This window comes from Vulpes lagopus, chromosome 2 (genome assembly GCF_018345385.1).
Source record: "Vulpes lagopus strain Blue_001 chromosome 2, ASM1834538v1, whole genome shotgun sequence".
NCBI lineage: Eukaryota > Metazoa > Chordata > Mammalia > Carnivora > Canidae > Vulpes > Vulpes lagopus.
In genome coordinates this window covers 47,278,534-47,296,927 of record NC_054825.1, presented here as the reverse complement: position 1 = coordinate 47,296,927, position 18,394 = coordinate 47,278,534, and the positions used below count along the sequence as shown (strand labels likewise).

At 36.4% G+C, this 18,394-nt stretch overlaps 1 protein-coding gene across 4 annotated transcripts in view; it reads right to left on the bottom strand.

Moving 5' to 3' along the window:
• UACA (uveal autoantigen with coiled-coil domains and ankyrin repeats) overlaps nt 1-18,394 on the bottom strand; it is a 92,316-nt gene that overhangs the window by 41,553 nt on the left and 32,369 nt on the right. For 2 of the 4 annotated variants that reach the window (XM_041743395.1, XM_041743397.1), the window contains one exon: nt 1,719-1,852. In XM_041743395.1, coding sequence (XP_041599329.1) covers nt 1,719-1,852 — 134 coding nt within the window. Of the gene's footprint in view, nt 1-1,718; nt 1,853-4,093; nt 4,636-18,394 lie in introns of those variants that run through there. The other 2 variants (XM_041743394.1, XM_041743396.1) reach the window with 2 other exon arrangements.

The following is an 18,394-nucleotide window of genomic DNA, read 5'->3' as shown; positions in this document are numbered from 1 at the left end:
TAAATATGAAATGCTCTGATTAAGGAAGAACAGAGTTTGAGTTTGTGTGTGAATAGCAAAAGGGAAATATTTTATCCCATGAATCCTAAAAGAATTCTATTTCCTACAGTGAAAACCTCAGAGACTAACACTACTCATACATCCCACCAAACTGAACAGGCTAGTTCATCAAATTACACCAGATGTTTCTAACTCTGGCCATTAATACAAATAGTTTTACTTAAAACTGAACCTCACACTGAAAAACTATGAACAGAAACTCAAGCAACCATTCATTCAGAACATTCAAAGCACGGATGAGCAGAAGTGAAGAAATAAGGTTTCACTGAAGATTTTCATCCCAAAGATTTCCTTCATCTTCTAACACCTTGGCATTTGGGAAAAAAGAAACATGAAAAACAAAGTCACGTGAGGATATTAAATTTTCACTGATTATAGTGTGAGCCCTATAAATAGCTTAAAATTTAGCAAAACTAGGAGGACTCAAAATGAGCAATGTTTCTGTAGGTATCAAATTGCCTACTTGATAAAACTGAAATAGTATTAAAAACCTGGAACTTTTCAGGGCACCTGAGGGCTCAGTGAGTTACATGTCTGCCTTTGGCTCAGGTCATGATCCTGAAGTCCCAGGATCAAGCCCCATGAGGGGCTCCCGGCTCAGTGGGGTGTCTGTTTCTCCCTCTGCTCATCCCTCCAGCTTGTGCTCTTTCCCTCTTCTCTCAAATAAAATCTTTTAAAAAAAATGGAACTTTTCAAACTTTATTGGTATTAAAAACTACTTGGTTTTCACGCCACGCTTTGCTATTTTTCCTATACTTAGCTATTTAAGCATCTAAGGTAGTGCTCTAGAGCAAACATTAACTATTCACTTCCTAATATTCATTTCTATATTTAGTATCTGGTTTCCAATTATAATATTCTAAATAAACTCATGCAAGACTGAGAGGAATTTTAGGAAATGAGACTTTTCACCTCTAACTTTGGAAGGTTTCCCAGATAAGGTTTTCACTGCTATAATTATAGTGGGCAGTAACAGAACATACACCTACCCTTTAACCCATCCTTAACAAGAAGGAAGTGAAGAAGATGGGGAGGGGTGGGAGGAAAGCTAGCATGGAAACAAGCCAGCAGTCCTTGGTGAGACAAAAAAACAAAGGGTGGGATCACTACCTATGCCTCCCTAAGCCACACTAGGCATTCTTCTTTCCTTTCTGTTCTGAACATTCTTATTTAAAATGATTGCCCAAATACAAAAATGGATTAGGAGCTGAGAAAAGTCAGTGTAATTAACAGAGAACTCTTTCAAGACAGAAAACTTGGGTTCACATCCCAGCTCTGTGACTTTTCATGAGATTAGACCAAGTTATTTAACCTCTGTATACTTTTTCCTACTGCTTTTAGAGGGCCCCTGAAAGGATCAATGACGGTAAGAAACATCAAAAAGCCGATAAACAAAAATGCACCAAAGAACCCAGGCTACTGTTTGCCATGGGGCCTAAACAACTGGATCACTTGATAGTATTTTAGTATTCTCTCTAGCTTGGATATCTTTCAAATTGGGAACAGTTATTTGTCCATAATGTTTGAAAGCAATGTCTGAAAGATTTTATAGTGTGGGCTTTGATAAATTGATAAGCTGACAGCCACAATACACGAATTTCACTTGTGTCTCAAGGGTCTACCCAAATTCTCTTGAGGGAATTATCAGCAATACTTACGCAGATCTGCCTTCCACATCTAGTTTGCCTGGATTGATGCCCTTTTTAGCAAGGATTGAGGAAACTTTTTCTACATCTCCCCTCTCCGCGGCTTTCATCAATCGGTCATCATATTTGTTCCAATCTGCTGCATGCTATGAAAAGGAAAAAAAAAAAAGTAAATGTGGCCTACTCTACTATATTAGTAAGACTTTGTCAAGAAGGAAGGAAAAGAGAAAGGAAAGCAATACTGCATAATATATCACTCAATCTCCATTGCATTCCACATTTCCTTCTCCCTGCTGTGCTAACTTCATGAGAAGAGCCTCTCCAAAACACATGACATTCAAGAAATATTTTAAGTTCTACTTTTGAGAAAAAGCATGTTTCTCATGTTCTCTGTTTTCTTTGCCTTCAGAGCAAAGAAAAATTAATAGCTGTTGAACACCTACACTGTGCCAAGTTGAGTTACTCAAATGATCCCAACTAAAATTATCATCCCCATTTAACAGATGAGACAAGTCAAGGCTCCAGGGACATTAAAAGACCTGAGTGGCAAACCCAACCAATACTTCTCATTACTTCCAAAATCAATGTGCTGCTCCTAGTCTCTAATTCCTGCTTTCCGATTTGGCTCTGATTACCCATCTCCTGAGACCTTAGATGCAGTGGAATTCTGTACACAATTTAAGACACTCCCCTCCCCATGCATACACACACACACACACAAACACACACAGCTTGTTTAAAAAGTACTGTTGGAAATATATTTATGGAGACAAATTAGATACATACATTCACACATTTACACATACTCTGTCTCAACAGAGGAAACAATTCATTAAGCTTATATATTAGAATAAAAAGAAACTTCTACATAGAAAAAACTGAAAAAACAGAAGAGACTCTAAAGTATTAACTACTTTAAAATCTTAAAACAATAGGATTGCAGGAGACTTTTATTTTCTTCCTTCTTTTTTACACTTAGCATGTATTTTTTTTTATAAAAAAAAAGGTTTTTTGTTTTAACAAAACTCAGTACATATATTTAAGAGGAAGGTCAAAGGCAATTTTTTAAATAGGAGGATGTATCACATGATATACATTTTAATTGTATCAAGGCTATTTTTAGCTTTGGAGAAAATATATTCAAGACATTCTGAAGCCAATAACTTGGATTTTTTCTTAGGAGGCGGAAATGTAGAACCCAGAACTAAAATACATACTATTTAATCAAGTAAGGTTTTAGCCTTTTAAAACATTATACAATAAACTTATTGCTAAATTCTGTACTAAGCCCAATACTATTTCTAGAACAAAGAAAGATGTACCTATATTTCACTGAAAGTTACAAAGCAATTCCTCTGTCCATAAATAGCATAACAAATCTCTGAGGGAGGACAAAAATGAATCTTTTATATGAAGCATATCCTCTAAATGACCAGTGGGATTACTTTATATTACCTATAGCCTTCAAACAGCAACACAAAATACCAAGTTTTGAGCTAAATAAGCAGTGTCTTCATTAAAGTGAAAATAAATATGAAAATTGAATACGAAAAAAATGTAAAATCATTAAAATCTTAATCTACTCCTGAAAAGTAGAATTTCAATGGAATCAAATCTGGTTCAAGTACCCACACCAAGCTCAGCATTTTTGTTGCCAAATTAGTTACATCGGAGACGAGCCCACTTCCTTCTAACTCCAAAAGCTCCAATTGTCAACTCTGAGACTAGCCCAATTTACTGGCTCAAAGTCTAAACTACATTTTAGGCAGTCCGCTTCTTTAAAACGAAATAGTTTACAGACTAAATTGGGGAGTGGTAATAGATGTAGGCTTAGGAGACTGTGTTTTCAAATGCCTTAGGGATTAAGTCGTGTTTTAACACACAGATACTCGCTCTAAATTGATTAGTTTAACATTGCAGTTGAAACAATCTCAACGTTATTACCAAGTAAACTGGCTGCTGGAGAAAGGAGCTATTTAAAACACACACACACACACACACACACACACACACACACACACACATCCAAAAACCTGTAAAGTCCTAGAGCAAGGCTTTTTAGAAGATAATCAAAAGTGATCCAAGTCTCATATGATCATGTGATTTTTCAGTTCCACTTTCCCAAGCACTGTTTTCCACTCCAGGTCACTGTCAGTTAACAGAAATACTGTTCAATTATTAAGATTCTATGATGTGCTTTTTTTAAACCCGGAAAAAGAAACAAGAACTTTTGTTTTCTACCACTAGCCCCAACCTGCTAATCGAATACATCAGAAACAGAGGACAAAGAGACTAAAATTAATAAAACAGCAGTACATTTTCAAAGAACACAGTTCAGAAAGCCTAACCAAGAATCTTTCATCGCCCTGGGCAGCAGGGATACCTACTCTGTTCTTGGGAGCACAAGAAAACCAACAGTTCATCATAGACAGGATTTGGTTTCTGGTTGCTAGCAGCAAACTACTTGGCATTAAGTTACAAATCTCTGCGGCTCACAAAGCACGCCCTCAGACAACTCCTAGCCGGTGACTCCGTCCCTCTCTTTACAAATCTTCCTGTTCCACAACCTTCATGCTGGGCTACACTTAGCTTGGATCTCTAAGGATATTTTCCTCGTCTTCGGGATCCTTCTCCGCCTTCATAACGCTTGAAAAGTATCTTCCTGGCTGAGCAGCACTCGATTCAGAGCAGCCCCGAGTCAGGTACTGTAACTCCTCCTCTCACTGTGCAGAAGCTTTCAATGAAGCTGGCCCCTTCAGGGACTCCGCTGGAAAACCTGAACAGCACTCTACATCCTGCTGCCTCAACCCTGCAGCACAGACGCTCCGGTGCAGGATAATAAAACTGTCCACCTCCGAATCCCCCCGTAAACAGTGGCTAGACGGCCTCCCATTGGTCAGGCTCTATTTTAGATTCCATACGCCTTGACAGCTGAGTGATAGAAAGGAGCAGCTAAGAATATACTGTAAATGCATGCTTCTCCTCTGAGTAATAAATTTCAGGTCCACTGGGGACAAATGACTCAAACACATTGTATAACGTGCTTATTATACACCGCGTGACGTTAGGACAACACTGGTGAGGGGTGAATTTGGCTATTCCATGAGACAATGTTTAAAACCAGTTTCAGTCTTAGGATCTATCATGAAGTTATAATAGTCTTGATAAACAGAATATAAAATTCTATTTTAAGCAAATGTGTCACACTTTAACACACACACACACAGTAACGTTTTCAAATTTTCTCCATTTTCTTTCATACCCCTATCAGGCTCACTGCATACAACCAGGTTTCAGTTTACAACTGCTGCCAGTCTGTCTCCTAACATGTTAAATGAGAAGAGCCAGAGGCACTGCCAAGATATTAAATAGACTGCATTATGATGAATACTTTCAACAAATTTTAAATTTAACTCAGTACTCTTAATTTCTAAGTTTAGCACCCTGCCCGATATGACAAGTAAATATTTTATCGGTGGAAAATCAAATTATCTGGATTCAGGAATTTTTAAAAAAATAAACAGATTAAAAGCTAAAGGAGGCAAATGCATATTAAACACTGGGCTAGACTGTAAATACAACTCCATCTGGGGACAAAGCAGACTATGTCTCTACATTCCTTATGATGTTTCGCATACTTGTACCAATGTTCCTTACATTATTAAGGAATATAACAAACATCTGCAAATTCCAGGGTGTTTTTTAGCTTCTATTACCACAATAGCATGACAATAATTTCTACTTCCTAAAAAGACAAATTTGGGAAAACTGTTTCATGGCAATGCAAAACACTCCCAACACATTCTTCATTTACAGGAAGGAGGTAACTGCTATACTACAGATCATGCTGCCAGTTAAAAATTCTGCTATGAACTTAAGCAATCCACTCCCTACTAAATTTAAAATATTAGATACATATTCTAATTATTAAATATGTAAGCTCATACACCATATTGTATTGTTTTTGAAACAATTATTTCCCCCAAATCATATTAGACATCACAATGGATTCTTGGCTAGATCCTGAGACTCCACTCACTCTATCTCACCCTTCTTCAGAGGAAATCTGGGATGAAACTCAGGCCCTGTCCTTTGGTTAACAAAGCAAGCACATTCTTTCTAGAAATAGGACAGCAAAAGCAAAGGAAGTAAAAAGGAGGAAATCTGTAATGAGTAATAAAAGCCATATAAGGAACTGTCCATGCAAAGGCTCAGAAAGACGGGATTTACATGCCCTCCTACTGCAGACATCCTGAGCCTCTCCACCCACTCACAATCTCTTGTTTCTACTCTCACACCTTCCTTCCCAGCTATTTCTCAAAAGCTCTAAGTCCCACCTTTGCTGTCCCCCATGCCTGTAGGTTCTTCTCTCACTTTCTCAAAAGGTACTTCCTCAGGGGGCTTCTCAAACCTCATATCTAAACAACCCCAGCCTTACTCTACTCCTACCATTTTTTTTTTAACACCCAATGTGAGATTGAACTCACATCCACAAGATCAAGAATCACACGCTCTGAGCCAGGTAGGTACCCCTTGCTACCACTCTTAACCTTCCTGCCCTGTTTTACTTTTCTTCATAATACCCATCACTATCTGCCATTATATCATATGTTTATTTATTAGCTTACTGCCTATGTCTGCTTTTTGCTTCAAAAGAATCAGCCTGGGTGGCTCATTTGCTTGAGCATCTGCCTTCAGCTCAGGTCATGGTCTCAGGGTCCTGGGGTTGAGTCCCATATCCAGCTCCCTACTCAGTGGGCAGTCTGCTTCTCCCTCTCCCTTGCCCCTCCCACCTGCTTATGCTTTCTCTTTCTCTCTCAAATAAATAAATAATATCTTAAAAATAAAGAATCAAAATAATCACGCAGCAGACTGAATTCAACAGCACATTACAAAGATTATACTCCATGACTAAGTGGAGTTTATTCCTGGAATGTAAGGATGGTTCAACATATGAAAAGTGACCAATGTAATACAAAACATTAACAGAATTAAGGATGAAAATCACATGAGCATCTCAATTGATGTAAAAAAAAAAAAGCATTAAACAAGATTCAAACATCTTTCATGATAAAAACATTTCACAAACTGAAAATAGAAGGAAACTACCCAAACATAATAAGGGCCATATATGAAAAGCACATAGCTGACTGTAACATACACAGTGATGAAAGAGTTCCTTAGAGAGTTCTTAGTTCCTCTAAGATGAGGAATAAACCAGGGATGCCCATCCTCACCACTTTTATTCAACACAGTATTGGAAGTCACAGCCAAAACAAATAGGAAAAAAAAAAAAAAAGGAAATTTTATAAAAACCAGAAAGGAAGAAGTAAAATTATCTATATGTAGATTGTATGAACTTATATGTTAAAAAAAAAAACCCTAAAAATTCCACAAGAAATTACAATGAGATAAGCACTGGGAGTTCTACTATATGTTGGCAAATTGAATTTGAATAAAAAAGAAGAATATACCTTCTGTGAAAGAGATCCTGTTAATTCCCAAAGTTATAGAATTATTAAACAATGACAATAATGTATGGTTGAATAAATGAATGGTAGCTAAATTTTAAAAAAACAAAAACAAAAAACTTCTGTATAACAAAGGACACAATCAACAGAGTACAAGGGCAACCTATGGAATGGGAGAAAATATTTGCAAATTATATTAGATACAGGGCTAATATGAAGAATATATGAAGAACTCCTACAACTCAGTAACAGAGATACATATAACCCAGTTAAAAATGGGCAAATGACATGTATAGACATTTCTCCAAGGATAATACACAGATGACCAACAAGCATATAAAAAAATGCTCAAGATGACTGACCAAAATTTAAGATCTGACCACAAAGCTCTTACAAGTAATTATAGGGAGGAAGCTTCGTGACATTGTATTTGACAATGATTTATTCCATAAGACACTCTATACTCTGGGAAACAAAGGGTTGCAGAAGGAGAGGTGGGTGGGCTCAACATGATTAATCATCAGAGAAATTCAAATCAAAATCATGAGATATCACTTCACATTCATTAGAATAACTATCAAAAAAAAAAAACAGAAAATAGGGGGATCCCTGGGTGGCACCTGCCTTCGGCCCAGGGTGTGATCCTGGAGTTCCAGGATCAAGTCCCACATCAGGCTCCCTGCATGGAGCCTGCTTCTCCCTCTGTGTCTCTGACTGTGTGTATGTGTCTCTCATGAATAAATAAATAAAATCTTAAAAAAAGAAAAACAGGAAATAGTAAGTGTTGGTAAGGATGTGGAGAAACTGAAAACTTTGTGCACTGTTGGTAGGGACAAAAAATGGTGCAGCTACATGGAAAACGGGATGGCATTTCATCAAAAAGTTGAAAATTTTAAAAATTAAAAATAGAACTACTATATGATTCAGCAATCCCTATTCTGTGTATGTATATGAAAGAATTGAAAGCAGGGTCTCAAAGAGGATCTGTACATCCATGTTCACAATAACCAAGATAAGGGAAGTAGCACAAATATCCGTTGATGAATAAACAGATAAACAAAATGTGATATATACATGCAATGGCATATTATTCAGCCATAAAATGGAAGGTAAATCTATTACATGCTATGACATGGATAAATCTTCAGGTCATTATGCTAAGTGAAATAAACCAGTTCCCCAAAAGACTTATGATTCCATTTATACAAGGTACCTAAAGTAGTCAAATGATAGAAACAAAGTAAAATGGTAGTTACCAGGGGCTGGAGGAAGATGGAAGTGGTGAGTTATTGTTTAATGGGTATAGCTTTTCAGATTTGCAAGATGAAAAGATTCTGGTGATCAATTACACAACAATGTGAATATACTTGACACTACTGAACTGTACACTTAAAAATGGTTAAGATTGTAAATTGTATGTGTTTATCGCAATTAAAAATAAAAATACTAAAATGAAAGAAATGCAATCTCTCCCAATAATGTTAGCATGATAAAAAATTTTAAAAAAACAAATAAGAAAAAGAATTAAAAAAAAAACAAGACAAGAGAGTATAGACAAAACAAGATTAGCTATAGGCTAATGATTATTAAAGCTGAGTTATAGGTTCATCAAGATTCATTACACTAAACTATTCTCTCAACTTCTGTATATTTTACACATTTTTGATACATGGTCCAATAAATCTGGTTGTTGTATAAATGTGTAAACTATATTACATGCTTACCACCAAGGCCCTTTACAGAGTCATTAATATGTAGGAAACACAACACATCCTTTCTATTCAGTCTCCTCTAGATTAAAATTAAGCTATTAACATTTCAACATATTTTAGTGAGTCCACAAGCGTATGCTAACAAGATAAGCCCTGTGATATCAAATGAAAGCATTCAAAAAGCAGCAGTAAATTTTTTAAGGAGCACTAATGTTTACTGGATATTATAACAAATACATTTCTAAAGTCAGGGATTGCAGTCTTTTGGGAAAAAAAGATATTCATCAAACTCAGAATGCAGCAAGCCAAAGTATGTACAGTAAATGACAAAATACAGCTGTTTCTAGAGAATAAATAGAACACTCTAACACAAGTAGTTATCTCGCTTTCTAGACCTAATGGGATGATAACTTAAAATTCCAAATCAACATAAAGGAAGTCACTTAAAAAGTTGTGACAATGACTCTGTCATATTAACATCAATTTCAAATTATTAAGTTTTTTGAAAATTATGAAATGTTTAATAAAAGTATTTCATGTTCAGTGCAGCAAATCTATAATGCGTTTCAGTTTGTATGTTAAAATAGAGAACTTATAATTCCACCATGCAGAAAGATGATTAAAAATGTTGTATATGAACCTCTAATCTCTTTTCTATAAAAGATTTAATCAAGATTTATTTTAAACCTACATGAGTTCAACAGTTGCTTCATTTACTCAATATTTAGGATACAAGGTCTCCTGAGAAGAGATTTATAGATGCAAATAAACAAAGATACTCTAATATATATGCAAATCCACAGAAAATACTTATATTTAAGAGGTAGACTCAACAGATTACAGCCAAAATGACTGATGGCCAGTTTTAACCTAAAGGCAATTTTTTAAAATTTATATAAATTTATTTTTTCATTGGTGTTCAATTTGCCAACATATAGAATAACACCCAGTGCTCATCCCGTCAAGTGCCCACCTCAGTGCCCATCACCCAGTCACCCCCACCCCCGCCCACCTCCCCTTCCACCACCCCTAGTTCGTTTCCCAGAGTTAGGAGTCTTTCATGTTGTGTCTCCCTTTCTGATATTTCCCACTCATTTTTTCTGCTTTCCCCTTTATTCCCTTTCACTATTTTTTATATTCCACAAATGAATGAGACCATATAATGTCTGTCCTTCTCTGATTGACTTATTTCACTCAGCATAATACCCTCCAGGTCCATCCACGTCGAAGCAAATGGTGGGTATTTGTCGTTTCTAATGGCTGAGGAATATTCCATTGTGTACATAAACCACATCTTCTTTATCCATTCATCTTTCGATGGACATCGAGGCTCCTTCCACAGTTTGGCTATTGTGGACATTGCTGCTATAAACATCGGGGTGCAGGTGTCCTGGCGTTTCATTGCATCTGTAGCTTTGGGGTACATCCCCAGCAGTGCAATTTTTAATTTATTATTCCAAAGAGAAATATAGAGGATAACAGTAAAACTTTCATTGAAAACTGCTTAAAACCATGAGGAGTCTAAATATCTAGTTAATTAACAAAAATATCTAATTAACAAATCTTAATAATTTTTGTGTCATGGACCCCCTTTAAGAATCTTATGAAAACCATAGATCCTCCTTTAGAAATTATACATATTCAGAAAAACTCACATTTCTTTTCAGAGAGTTCACTGATCTCCCTACAACATGGAGTCCATGAATTCCTATATAGAAAAAAATCCTTAACGTAAAGAGAGGCAGCAAGAGAGTTCTGTCTTTTATACAAGGTTTATAAAACAAGTACTGAAGAACTGCCAGAAGATTGGAAAATTTGGTTGCTCAATAAAAATTTACTGAGCATCTATGTATAAAGGGATACACTTGATCTTAGCCAAAAGGCCGAGAAGCAATGTATAAAGGGATATAAAAACTTCACTCAACTTTCAAATATTTATGATCATTTGCTATGTGCCATGCTGCATGCTGGGTGTTAGGTATACCATAGGGAGGAGACAGACATGAGGCCTGGTCTCAGGCAATTCACAGAAATAAAACCCTCATATTGACGTCCCCGTGTAAAGAGACAGATATTATGTATGTAAACACGCATACGAGCACAATACACTGTGGTAATCCACAATAACTATGTGTAAGCTATAGAAGTAGTTCAAAACAGAGAAAAATCAGAAAAGTTTTGTAGAAAAAAATAACTAAACCATCCACTGAAGAATGAGTAGAAAATCACTGGGTTTGAAACAGCACCACAAATTAGGAAAATACCGGGGATCCTTGGGTGGCTCAGGGGTTTAGCGCCTGCCTTTGGCCCAGGGCGTGATCCTGGAGTCCGGGGATCTAGTCCCGGGTCGGGCTCCCGGCACGGAGCCTGCTTTTCCCTCCTCCTGTGTCTCTGCCTTTCTCTCTCTCTCTCTCTCTCTCTCTCTCTCTCTCTCTCTCTTTCTCTATCTATCATAAATAAATAAATAAATAAATAAATAAATAAATAAAACAAAAAAAACTTAAAAAAAAACAAATTAGGAAAATACCAACTCAACTTGTAGCCCTTGATGGTTTACAAAGCACTTCATACTCATGATTGTCAACTAAAATCTAGACACGATTAACTCACATACACGCACAACCCAGACTTCTCTAAGCTCCAAGCCCATGTATTCAAATATCTTCTTGACAATTCTTCAGCATCCTAAAACCAAAAAACACGTTCTCCCTCCTGAAATCTCATCCTATTGCAAGCTGCAGTAACACAGCAAACGATCCTATCTAGGATCCTATCTAGTTGCACAAGACAAAAATCTAGAAATAAGTCTTTTTTTAAGATTTTATTTATTTATTCATGAGATACACACAGAGAGAGGCAGGGACATAGGCAGAGGGAGAAGCAGGCTTCCTGCAGGGAGCCCAATTCAGGACTTGATCCCAGAACTCCAGGATCACGACCTGAGCAAAAGACAGATGCTCGACCACTGAGCCACACAGGTGCCCTAGAAATCAGTCTTGATGACCCTCCTTTCCTTGGTCCTCAATCACCAAATCCTAGTGATTTTACTTCCCCATAATTGCTCAAATCCCTCTGCTTCTCTCCATGCCTGTCAACATTACCTGACTTCAGGTAGCAGCATCCCTCACCAGAATGAACACAGTGATGAACAGTCTGGCTATATTCATTTCATCCCTTCCCTGTATTCTCCACACTGTAGCCAGAATGGTTTTTCCAAACTGTAAACCTAGTCATACTACTGCCACCAGCATTCCCTTCCATGTACCCTGCCCCCAACCCCCCACTCACGATCCTTCACCATTTTTCTATTCTTGTAGGATAAAGACAAAACTCCTTAATGGGGTCCATAAATCCCTCAACAGTGTTGTCCCAACAACCTCCTCACCCCATCACACGAGTTAACACTGTTTCTCCTGTTATATATGTAGCTACCAAGGCATAAAGAGATCATGGAATTTTGTCCACTATAATTAGTTGCAGAATGATTTGGGAATCCTATCATTATAACTTCTTGTCCGGTGCTTTCTGATAATTAAGCTGTTTCCATTTCTCTAATTGTCTGAAAACAAATCTTTGTTGTAAAAAACACAAGTGGTATTTTAGGATTTTAAACATAAGCTTTTAGATCTCCTTCTAGCAGAAAAGGATGAAAGCTTCCACATTTGCATATCTACACTTTTATGAAGTACCTACTACATGTCATGCATGGTACTAGGGATACAGCAGTGAATAAACCAGCCTAAGTATTTTTTAAATACTTTATTAAAGTGTGACTGACATGTAAAAAGCTGTACATATTTAATTCATAAATTCAATGGGTTTGGGGATAAGTATACACCCCTAAAACCATCACAACCATCAGAGCCACAAATTACCAGTCACTCTTCTAATGGAATTTGATGTTCTAATGGGGTAAGATAGGGTTAACAATTATGGAAAACAAGAAAGCATCAGGTGCAAACAGGGAAAGGAGATGTGATGGAATGCTGGAGTATGATTAGAATGCATAGACTTGGTAACTCAAAAGTTCTGAGAAGGTGATACTGATGGTGGGATTCCAATGACAGGTAGCAACCAGATTGTGAGAACGGACATTTCAGATGGAGGGAACAAACTAGTGAAAGCATGTCTGAAAGAAGGCCAATATAGCTGATATATAATGAGTAAGAAGGATCACAGAATGAGATGAGGGTACAGGGGAGATGAGGATCTAAAAGTGGGATTCTCTAGTTTTGTCTTAAACATTTTTCAAAAGAGATTTCCTCAAGAACTACGACAATTATTTATCATAGGGTTCTTCTGGCCACTTTAGAATCAAGACTAAAAAAAAAAAAAATTCATCCCGACATACTATCTTTTTTCACTTCCAAGAATTTATTTTAAAATAACCGGCTGAAGTTCAACTTGCCTTGAAATGTTTATAAGATTAATTATTTTAACATAAGAGATATTATAATCTAGCTCACCCACATCAGACCTAGAAACCTGAACAAACCTGGACATGAACTTCACTAAAAAATCCACCATAAAAGGAAAATGGCACCTCCAAAAGTAGGATTTCATAATCACATCCACAAGACAAGGCTCTTCAAATAAAAAGATCACAGGGGCAACTAAATAGAGTCTTCTCCGAGGGGGAAAAAATCCTAAATATAAACTAAACAACATGTACGTTTAGGCAAACTGCCCTAAATATCTCATTGAAACAAAGAACAGGCACTGATAGGACTCTACAATTGTCAACATTCCCCATTACTGAACCCAAGAAAAGCTCTGCCACAGCTGAACACTGAGCGAACAGCACAAAGCAAAGCTCATGAAGCATAAACATTCCTTGCAGATTAGGCTGTACAATTAAGAACTGTTCTACAGTTCATTGGATTGGTGATAATTAGAAATATTTCCCCTGTTCCATGTAGTCCAAAGGTTATTTATATCCCTCCTCTTACATAACAGCAAATGAGAGCTTATGTAATCGAAAAGGCAACAAAGAATGCTAAAATAAACCAGGAAAACAAAAGCTCTACATCCAGCTTCTCTCTCCCTGGACCCTCTCTTCCCTTTCTCATTTTTCCTTATCCTTATCTAATTATGCCCCATCTGCTTTTCTTGATTTCTCAAACCTTCCACTGAACAATCTGAAAGTATGTAGTTATTACTCAATGAAACAAATAGAGGAAAGGGAAAATTATGAGCCATTGATCATTTTTCTGACCAAGACAATAACAAGTTTAATTCTTCTTTAATGGAATTTCTCTACGTAAAAATATCATGGACCAAAAAAGTAATAATAGCTTCTATTATTACTGTTTAAATAATAAATGTAACATCTTCAGGACTAAAGGTGGCTATGAGATCAGAAGGGGGAAAGAAATTTTAAAGAACTCGAGTCGGACAGACTCAGAGAAAGCACTGCTTTGAAAAGATTTCCGGACCACCTGGTTTGAGCCTATTCTAGTCTGTTGTATAAATGCCTTCCCATATTGCAGGGGTTCCTTAACAAATTCCTATAACAAGTTCCTACAACAAATGTTCCTTTATTAAAACTGTCTAGGCACCCAAAAGAGTTTATGAAAAATACAGACAGGAAATCTCCTCTCCAATTTTAATGAGTAACATTCACCTTGTAATATTATTTATCTCAACCTTCCTCACTAGCAGAAGCATTAAATTCCAAAGTAAATACATGCATAGATCTTAAACACAATAAATGATAATGTTTATCACATAAGAATAGAGCTCTCAGGCTGCAGAAGTAAGATTTAGAATGTTAAGCAACTGATTATTGGGGAAAAATAAACTTTTCCCTAGAAAATGTTATGGAAAAATGCATTCAAATTAGAGTTAAGTGCCTAAACGCCATGAGTGAAATTATTTAAATACGAAGGCTAAAAACTGAGGAAGGTCTATAATGCCTCCTACCCAACCCTACACATACGAATGAACAGTTTAGTGAGTTTTAACATTTTTGCCAATGTCTGATATATATATCATATATATATGTCTGATTATATATATTTTATATATATATGATATATATATATAAAATCTCAAAACAGGACAGATTTAGGAAGCATTCTGTGTTTATTCCTAACAAAGTCAAGAGCAAAACAGATACACTTTTAAAAAAGCCTCTGATGGAGTTTGACCACAATGAAAAATAAGAGATATTTTTGTTCCTTTGGCTTTCTATTTTTTCTTGGCTTTGCAAGGAAACATTAGCTAAACAAAAATATGTTGCAAGTACTCAAAAGACTCTTCAAGAATTAAACTGATACAAACCTTACATTACAGGCCAATATTTTTTAAATCTAAAAGAAGAAATATAAAAACACACAGGGCTATGGGACAATGTATGTTTTGTAATCATATCATAAGTTAATTGCTTTTCTTTTTACCTATTGAATAACATAGTTCTACAAAAGTCTAACTCTTCATACACAGGTATTTTACAGAGGATATCCTTCCTCTGAGTCTTAATATGTCTCCCATGATAAAAATACCTAGCCAAGGTAATAATGAGAGAATATATACTCTCAAAATATTTATTTCCATAATAAAAAGCACAATATTTAAAATAAAGATTCAATTTCGGAATTGTTTCAGAAATACCTCTGAGTGTTTTATATATACATAATTGCCAAACTTTAGAAAGAATTCCTCATACTGGTATTTCTACTTTCCAAATGGGGTATAAAGAAAGTAAGTGGTGAATCTACAGCAGTGAATTGTGCAGCCATTACTCATTCTTATAAGTCCACCCCCCTGCCATGTGACTTTGACATGCTTCCCATCAAGAGATGGCATTTATTTCTTCATCCCTTAAATCTAAGCTGGACTTGTAACTTATTTTGACAAATAAAATGTGGCAGAAGACCTTGTAGGACTCCCGAATCCAGGCGTCAAGAGGCCTTGTACCTCTCCATCTTGGCATACTATGGGCACAGGGTGAACAAGCCATCCTCCTAGAGCACCAGAGATCTTGGGAAAATCCCAGTCGCCCAACCATGACACCTAGCCATGCTGGCTAGCATAATATGTCAGATATATATCAAGTGGCCATCTTAGACCAACCAACCCCTAGACGAGCTACCAAATGGCAGCAGCCACATGAGTAACCCCAGACAAGACCAGTGGAACAACCATGTCACAGAGCTCAGCTCAAATTGTTGATCCATGCAGTCAGCAGCAAATAAAATAGCTGCTGTGTTACAAAGCCACTAAATTTAAACCTAGGACTGTCTGAAACCAAGGCCTAGACTCTCTCCATTAACTAAAGCTGCAATTTACTCTTTGGTTTGGAAACAAATACATCAAAACAATACATTATAGTCTAATTCAATTTCATAGATATTATATAAATATATAGATATTTTATATATTATATAAAAGCAATCAAATTGAGAAATAAGCTTATTTTTTCATCTATTATCTTAAAAAGGGGGATAAAAAATTAAAATTAAAAAACTAAAACAGAGGATGAGTTGGGCACACCAATACAACTTTTTACCTTCTTAAAAGAAAATAGATATGTTAAAATCTATAATTATAATAATATGAAACTGATAAAATTTTGTAGAAAGAGTACTTTCCATTCCTAAAGGTACACAAGTATTCATTTAAAACTAACAGCATTCATATGCATTTTATCCACAAAAACTGAACTCTGTATGTGATCTAAAAATCTGGATGGCGGGATCCCTGGGTGGCTCAGCAGTTAAGCACCTGCCTTCAGCCCACAGGGCGTTATCCTGGAGTCCCGGGATTGGGTCCCACATCGGGCTCCCTGCATGGAGCCTGCTTCTCTCTCTGCCTGTGTCTCTGCCTCTCTCTGTGTGTGTCTCTCATGAATAAATAAATAAAATATTTTTAAAAATAAAAATAAGAAAAATAAAAATCTGGATGGCTACGCAATAAAAATTAAGAAACCATTAACTTATGAATCTAATAAAATTTGTGACTTTAAGCAATAAAATATTGCTACTGTAGTGTTTAATGAGGACATACTTATTCTTGAATAGAGACACTGCACTAGGAGTAGGCCATGAAAAAGCAAGAACCACAAGATCTTTTCTCTATAGTAAGGATTGGCAAACATTTTCTGTAAAGGGCTAGATAATAAATATTTTCGAATTTGCAGGCCATGTAGTCTCTATACTGAGACTGTAACTGAGTTGTAAATACTCAACTCCACAATTATGGAATGAAAACAGCCAGAGACAACATATAAAGAATAAGCATGGCTGTGTTCCAATAAAACTTCTTTTTTTAAAAAAACTTTCTTTATAAAAACAGGCAGTGGGCCATAGTTTGCCAAGTCCTGTTTTAGGTGCTCAATTATCTTCAGCCAAAATATACTGAGTTTATTAGCTATGATCAAGCTAATTTGTTTGTGCTTTACATTGAAATCTATGAGAGAGTAATCTCTGTGTTCACTCTATCTTCAAAATAGCACTATGTATATATGACAGGAAATTCTGCATCACCTTGGCTCAGCTACGGTGCCCAGTGTTCTGTCAAACATGAATCCAGATGTTGCCAGGAAGGTATTCTGTAGATGTGACTGGCATCTACAGATGCCAAATATGTTGACTTGAGGTAAAGGAGATTACCCTTGGTAATGTGGATAGGCCTCAACCAATCGCTTTAAGACCTAAGAGCAAAAACTAAAGATTCCCTGACAAGAAGCAAATCTGTCTTATGGACTGTAACATAGAAATCCTGCCTGAGGTCCTAGGCTGCCGGCCTGCCTTACAAATTTCAGATTTTCTGGCCCCCACAATTGTGTAAGCCAATTCCTTTAAGTAAATAAATATTTCATAGATATATAGATATAGATATATAAAATTATATCTCTAGCTCTATTTCCCTGGAGAACCCTAGATACAGTATATTAAGGTAATATGCCATTAAATTAATATATATATGTGTGTATATATATATATTTTTGTGCATCATCCAACACTACATGACAAAATCGTGATAGACCATATCATTATTATTTGAGACTAGTCATTCTTTTGTTTCCTTGCAAGATTATACACACACATATTTATATATCTCGCCATATGTAGATGTGTAATTTGTGCATCATCTCATAGGGAAAGAACAGCCACCCCTAGGTTATTGACTTGGGGATCATTCATGAGATATGATTTGGCCAACGGAATGTGAACAGATGTGACACACATCATGTCTAAGCAAAAACTTGAAGCAATAGTGCAAGTTTCCGCCAGTCTTCTCACTTCAGTCAAGAGACTAATGCACCTCATGAAAGGGCTTTTCCGTTAGCCTTGATTCTAGAGGGGAGCCGCGGGCTATATCTACAGAGCTGACTCACAGTCTACAACACATAGTAGGAAATACAAGTTTGTTGTTATTCTGAGAAGCCTCTGCAATTCAAAGCAATTGCTACCACAAAGCTGAACGCTGCATACATTGCCACCAGGAGCAGGATGGTACCTTAACAACCTACCAACACCAAAAATAATAACTATATGTGATG